This window comes from Fulmarus glacialis, unplaced genomic scaffold, assembly GCF_000690835.1.
Source record: "Fulmarus glacialis isolate BGI_N327 unplaced genomic scaffold, ASM69083v1 scaffold12765, whole genome shotgun sequence".
Classification (NCBI taxonomy): Eukaryota; Metazoa; Chordata; class Aves; order Procellariiformes; family Procellariidae; genus Fulmarus; species Fulmarus glacialis.
Genome location: NW_009212379.1, coordinates 1 through 6,690, shown reverse-complemented (window position 1 = coordinate 6,690; position 6,690 = coordinate 1). Strand labels below are relative to the sequence as shown.

The 6,690-nt window shown below is 34.9% G+C and overlaps 1 protein-coding gene across 1 annotated transcript; it reads left to right on the top strand.

Moving 5' to 3' along the window:
* Positions 1–938: 938 nt before the first annotated feature.
* On the top strand, positions 939–6,567 carry LOC104076854 (sucrase-isomaltase, intestinal-like; the record flags this gene model as incomplete). Its single annotated transcript, XM_009577867.1, has 7 exons — positions 939–988; positions 1,725–1,895; positions 2,509–2,658; positions 3,421–3,555; positions 4,192–4,404; positions 5,047–5,201; positions 6,399–6,567. Coding segments are annotated over 7 exons (1,043 nt in total), but the record flags the coding sequence as incomplete, so codon positions are not given.
* Positions 6,568–6,690: the final 123 nt, after the last annotated feature.

Below are 6,690 nucleotides of genomic sequence, written 5' to 3'. Positions count from 1 at the left end.
ATTACTGTATTATTACTATATTGTTACTATATTATTACATGATGATTATTATTACTTTTATTTGACAGATTTTACTACTTTATTTGCAAACAACTGTAATATTAAGTGCAAAGGGCTTTGTTTTATGGCATATTCCTGTTAATGCTACTGCATTTCAGGTGGACCTGATCTTCTCTAATTCATATCCTATTATTTCCATAGGCTGCTGTGAATGGGAAACTTAACGAGGTTTTCCAAAAAATGGGACAAATACTTGAGCTTCATTTAGCTATACTGAAATAAAAAGTAGATTAGAAGCTAGGAGAAGTTCCTTAACCTTAGAGAGCAGACCAAGTCAAATTACAAAAATACACCAGAAGTATATACTAAAATGGCACATATTTGGCATTAATACATGTAGATTTAATTGGAGTTTATAGTCCTTCATCTAGAGATGAAGGAAGAGAAAAACAATTAGAAAAAAGACGGTCAGCTAGGAAAGGCTATCAAAAGTAACAAGAAATACTTTTCTAAGGCCAGGAATAATATGAGAAAAGAAATATGCATGATGAAAGGGGCAAAAATGGGAAGGTTAGGTGGCTTTCTGGCACCCCCAGCAGCATATAACATCATGACTCGATAGGTAACTTCTGAACTTGAAAAAGACTGCCAAAAAAATCAGGATTTCAGGAAAGTGTAGAAATATTGACACCCTGGATCAATTTGACCGAAGGTTTGAATTGGCAGAACGTTAAATATCAACACTCATTTTTCCCTCTTCAAAGAATAATTAGGATTTCATAGATTGTTGCAGTTTGTCCCGCAGCTGCTCAGTGGGGTAGCTTTTGAAGGTAACTGTAATGATAATAATAATTAGCATTTTTCTGCTCTTCCAGCTTTCCTTTTTTAATGCCGTCTCATTCTGTACTGCAACTGTAATTTCTTTCTCCACATTTTAGGTAGTGTTAACAGCAAATCCTACATTTCCTATGACTTTAAAGTTTCCAATGTAAGTATATATTTTTTAAAGGATCTAATTTTCCTTTCCTATTTTAATCAATAATACTTTCTATGGATATTCTTCTCCGCGTTCCCCTTCCCCTAAAACATTTACTAAAAAATGAAGTATTTGACAAAGTCTAAGAGTCAAAGTATTGTCACTTGACAAAATGGAAATCTGATATTTGTCTTTTCTTCCACTAATTATTTTTAATATCTGAAGATTCCCCATTTCCTGCTACTTTCTAGAACAAAAAAAAAATGTTTATAGAGTTTATAACAGTTTATAGAGCAGAAAAACTGTAAAGCAGCAGTGGCAGTTAGGATAAGAAAGGCGATGAATGGATTGTTTGTGAGTCTCAAAAATTTGAAAAATTGACAGAAATCTTTGCATATTGGACAAAAATGTAGCTGAATGTCTACAGTGAGAAAATGTCAGAACCCAGAGCATCTGCGTCATGATTTTTTAGGGTAGTAAGAAAGTTTTATACTGGTGTATGTGACAGCCGGGGCACAGTTTGGGAGGTTGGACTCATTTAATATTATTCAATATGGTCGAATAGAGCCTGGCTTTTCTGTGTGAATATATTATATGCATACATATATTATGTATATAATGCAGAAACATATGTAATGTACATAACGATGTTATATATACATATGTAACATAAAAAAAAATTGTTTCTTGTCAATTTAAATCAGGAGAAATTTTGGCAATTCAGTGCAATTATTTCATTATTCCCCAGAACGTTCTACAAATGAATGTCACAAACAACAACTACGCCGATCCAAACAACCTGACGTTTGAAGAAATCAAAATCCTGGGATTGCTCCAGGAACCAGTGTCGGTTACTGTGTTGCGGAACAATGCTGTGCAAAATTCTTCTCATAATATCACCTATAATCCTGTGGATAAGGTAAATAATAATAGGAAAACTGTAATGAAACATCTCAGGAGTTGGACTGCCTGTATTTTATATATTGAAAAGGAGGGTCCTCAGGACTATGGCAAATGCCACAGTATATGCGATGTATTTTATTAAAAAGTACGATTATGTTATTTACCTTCATAATAATGTTAATGATGTTAATAATAATGTTAATTACGTTAAAGAGGATGGATCTCCATTTTGCCCTCAGACACTGCATGCGGCACAAAGTTCATTTTCGCGTTTATGCAGGTACATTCAATTTATAAGGGGAAGAATAGCTTTAGGATTTTAGTTGATATTTTAGGAGGGTAAATAATATTTACATTTTTGAAACACGTTTTAATTTAAAAAGACTAAAGAGCTGTGCACTTATCTTCACCCCTGGCGTGCTTCCACAGGACTTGCAGGATCAGATCTTTTTCAGATCTTCTGTGCAGGAATTTCGGACGGATGAATTTGTAAAAAATAAGGGTGCCTCAGGAGAGACGCTAAGTTTGGCGCAAGTTGCTGTGCAGGGCAATTTCTCATTTTTAAGGATCTGAAAAAAACATTGATGGGAGGTAGAATTTAATAGCGCTATATTGTTTAATATTCATAGGTTGCTCTCATACGAGGACTCCAGCTCGAACTAGGAAAATCGTACTCATTAAGATGGACGCTAGGAACCAGTGTCAAGGAAAAATATGATTGTCATCCTGGTCCGAACGCTTCCAAGGAAAAATGTGAACAGTTTGGCTGTATCTGGACTGTAAGCAAAAATTTGTGAAAACCAAATTGGGAAGAAACATGTTAAGAACTGTAACTTTATTTTTGTATTTTTTTTAACAACAAAAGAAACAGTCTCATTTTTCCTTCTCTCTGAGAGGGAAGGACTTAAAAAAGTAGGCGGTTTATTGAAACCAAAATAATTTTTAACAATTTCTGGTCTTCTGAAGTATGTGAAAAATGGAGTGAAAAGTTGGTATTTTTTGAAAGATGGTAACAAATAATGTTAGGGTTATAAAAAATAGAATAGACTTGAGATCACCACTGCAGCTGGGACCTGCAAGGCTTTTTTGGGGGGGAAGGTGTGTGCCTTTTTGCTTTATCTTACGCTTATACTGATTGAAAAATAAATAAATTTAAGTAAACAACAAAAATAAATAAATAATTTTAAATAAACCTGGTTCCTCTGGAATCAAGAATAAGAAGAAATCCTTGAACCTCAGGGAAATTTTCAACTTAACTGGTTGTGTCCCTGTCTATCAGATATACCCAAATCATAATTCCTGATATTGAAGCTTTTTACTGCATAGTTTTTATTTCTGGATACCACATGGCTGTAAATATATGCCAGCATTGTGCCCTGATGGGAATGCTCTTGAGTCCTCCTTCAAATGACATTTTAAAACTTGGACATGTCGTCTCAGCATGAAGTTCTGGTAGCCACTCCTGAAGCAACAACAGGCTGAAAGAGTTGATAAATTTCCCTGAATTTGTCATGTTATTAGAAATATTTTTATAATTTAAGATATTTGGAAATGGCTCTTCAGCACATTCTGGTCAGGTTATGAACTGGATATATTTAAAACCCTTTCTTAAGTCAAAAGAGGCTTTGAATTTGGTGACGAAAGATGAAAAAATACTCATTAGGAATAAAGATGAGGTGAGCAGGCGTAGTTTCGTTTTTACAAACAGACAGGAAAAATCATAATTATTCAGAGATGGGAAGATAATGCATTAACCAACATCAGCACATCTAACTTCAGAATAATTTGAGTGTTTATATTCAATTACAGAAGAAAAGGAAAGTTACTTTGACCTTGCTGTCAGGAGATATTCAATAGATAAACCACAATTCCCAATGGGTATTTTAAAGATAATTTGTATGAGTAAAAAAATGTAAAAGCTGGTGGAGAGCTCTCATCTGATATCGCTTATAAATTTTGGACACATCCTCTTGAAGGTGTCCAAAATGGCCAGAGACCATAGAGACTTAACGGTCTGTTTTTGTGGGATTGAGGTGAAGGTCACGGACAGAGGGAATATTAAATCATCGTTACTTTGTAGTGATACAGACAGGACTGAACAGCCTTGAACTCATTAATTACATCTAAAATAGTATAGAGATCGGTGGGTTCAGCTCTGCTTCTTTATTGTTCCGTAACAGCATGAAGTTTTGGGCAAAACTCTACATTAACTAGTTATCTGGTAAAACCAAGAGTTTTGGAATTCTTGCTGCTAAACCTAAAAAAAGTCAGCCATCAAATAATTCCCTCATCAGCCACGTTTCCATCCGCAGGAAGATACCTCCAATTTAGGTGTTCCGTACTGCTATTACGACGGCCCTGACAACGCTTATTCCGTTGCTGACGTAAAATACACGTCATCAGGTGTGACGGCCAATCTCACCTTCAACAAGAGCAACCTCAAAGCCTACGAGAAATCAACGTTACCCATCAGTACCCTTCGCCTGGAGGTGAAATATCACAACAACCATATGCTGCAATTTAAGGTAATGCGGAATTTCTCTGAGTTTGTATTGTTCCACTGGTCAAAACAGTGTAATTTCTGGGAATAATGTTTCTAGTCAATTTTGTTTTATATGGATAGCGTTTTGTCACCTAAGAAAGTTTCCCCTTTTAACCAAATAGCTTTTATTGCTCTTAGTCTTGAATCAACTCATGCCAACTTCTATGATACAGAAAACCTGAAGAAAAATCTCTTAAGGCTGGCTAAAAATTCAACCAAAAAGGTGAAATTTATTTACCATAAATAAAAATACACGTGAATCAATATATTTAAATAATTACATGAGTCATTCCTGGCCCAAAACTAAAACATTAAGGTTTATTATTTCCTGACCAAAATATTTTGAAGGAATTTGAGAAAGAAATATATTAAAAGAAAATGCTTATCTCAGCAACTTTACTCAACCATTTTAAGGAATTCAGATTTCTTACAGTTATTGGTAAGAAACAATTGAACAATTCTTTGTGTTCGACTTGGAGTCTTCCACTATGTAGATTAATTTCTATCAGTCAATAGTAATACAAGAAGGTGCTTTAACTACTTTTATCCTGATTTCTTGAAAATATAACTTGCTAATTTATGCATATTCCATGTACGTTGAAATGAATTAATTTTCCATGCATAGATTTATGATTATGCAAACGAACGATACGAGGTGCCAGTACCACTAAATCTCCCCGAGTCCCCAGAGAGCACAGTTGAGAATCGACTTTATGATGTAAAGGTTCAGAACACACCATTTGGCATCCAGGTTCGACGCAGAAGCACAGGGACAGTGATGTAAGCCATGCTTATTTAATTTTGTTCTTTCATTTCATTTTGTTATTTTAATTTTTTCGTTTAATTTTTTCATTTAATTTTCTCATTTAATTTTTTCATTTCATTTTGCAAATTTAAAAATTTCATTTCATTTTGTAAATTTAATTTTTTATTTATTAATTTAATTTAATGTCATGATTTTTCTTTTAATTTTTCATTTCATTATTTCTTCCCCTCCCCTTTTCTTTCTTCTCTTCTCCTTTTTCCTTTTCCTTTTTTCCTGCCAAAACATTTTATTGTTCAGTCTGCTCTGAATGCCATGAGATAAGTTTTTGTGTCTGTCCCACAAAATGGCCACATCTGTCAAATACTAAACTCTGCTCCAGGGGTGGTCACTTGACCTTTGCATAAGTATGAGAATATTAACCCAGAGGAAGGATGGAGGAGGTGACCTGAACAAGACCCTATTTTTTCCCCAAATGGGCTAAGGTGTTTCCCTGCCACTTCATGCTTTGAAACTGGCTGAAAGTCCTCTGCATCACCTTCAAGTACGGAGCGTAGAGGTTTCCAAACACTAGTTTTCGTGCAGTTCCCAAGTAGAGGGGGAGACACAATAATTTTCTACACTTTCTAGCACTTCCCTTAGATGACCACAGCATTGTTTAAGAAGGAGTTTTGTGCATCAGTTCGCTTGTTTTTTTAATTTTTTTTTTTTTTTTTGGCCGTTCTTTAAAGTAATCAAAATTTAATTGCAAGTTGAGTTCATTTTTTGCCAACCAGAGTAAATTATTCCTTCCATAATTCAGCCTCTCATGTCATTGGAAGAACACTATCAGATTGCGACTTAGTTTTTAACAGAAAAAAGCTGATTTACACCTAATATTTTAACATAATGTGCACAAAAAAACCCCATTAAACTATAAAACCCCCCACATTAAAATCTAAAAAAAATCCCATCAAACTCTAATTTTAACATAATGTGCACAAAAAAACCCCCATTAAACTCTAAAAAAACCCACATTAAAATCTAAAAAAAACCCCCATTAAACTCTAAAAAAAGTCCTAATGTTAAGTTTTCTTGATAACCATAACAGTTTTATTCCAGCTTTTGTGAATAATGAGATTTTTAGAGAAGAAGCGTTGGCCTTGAAAGGGTGACCACCAACTATTCCCAGCGCTGAAATTGCTGTCATCTTGTTCTATTTTCCTCCTTTCCAGCTGGGATTCTCAGCTACCCACTTTCACCTTCAGCGACATGTTCATTCAGATTTCTACCCGTTTGGCGTCCCAATATTTGTATGGGTTTGGCGAAACCGAACATACCATGTTTCGACGTGACATGAACTGGCACACCTGGGGAATGTTCACCAGGGACCAGCCTCCTGGAGTAAGTGGAAAACAAAAAATACCCATTTTTTTTCTTTCTTTTCTGGAATTTCTGCTTTTTGCTTTGTTTCAACCGGTGTTGGGTAACTCCCGGTATCAATCCAGGCTGGGGGATGGAGGGATG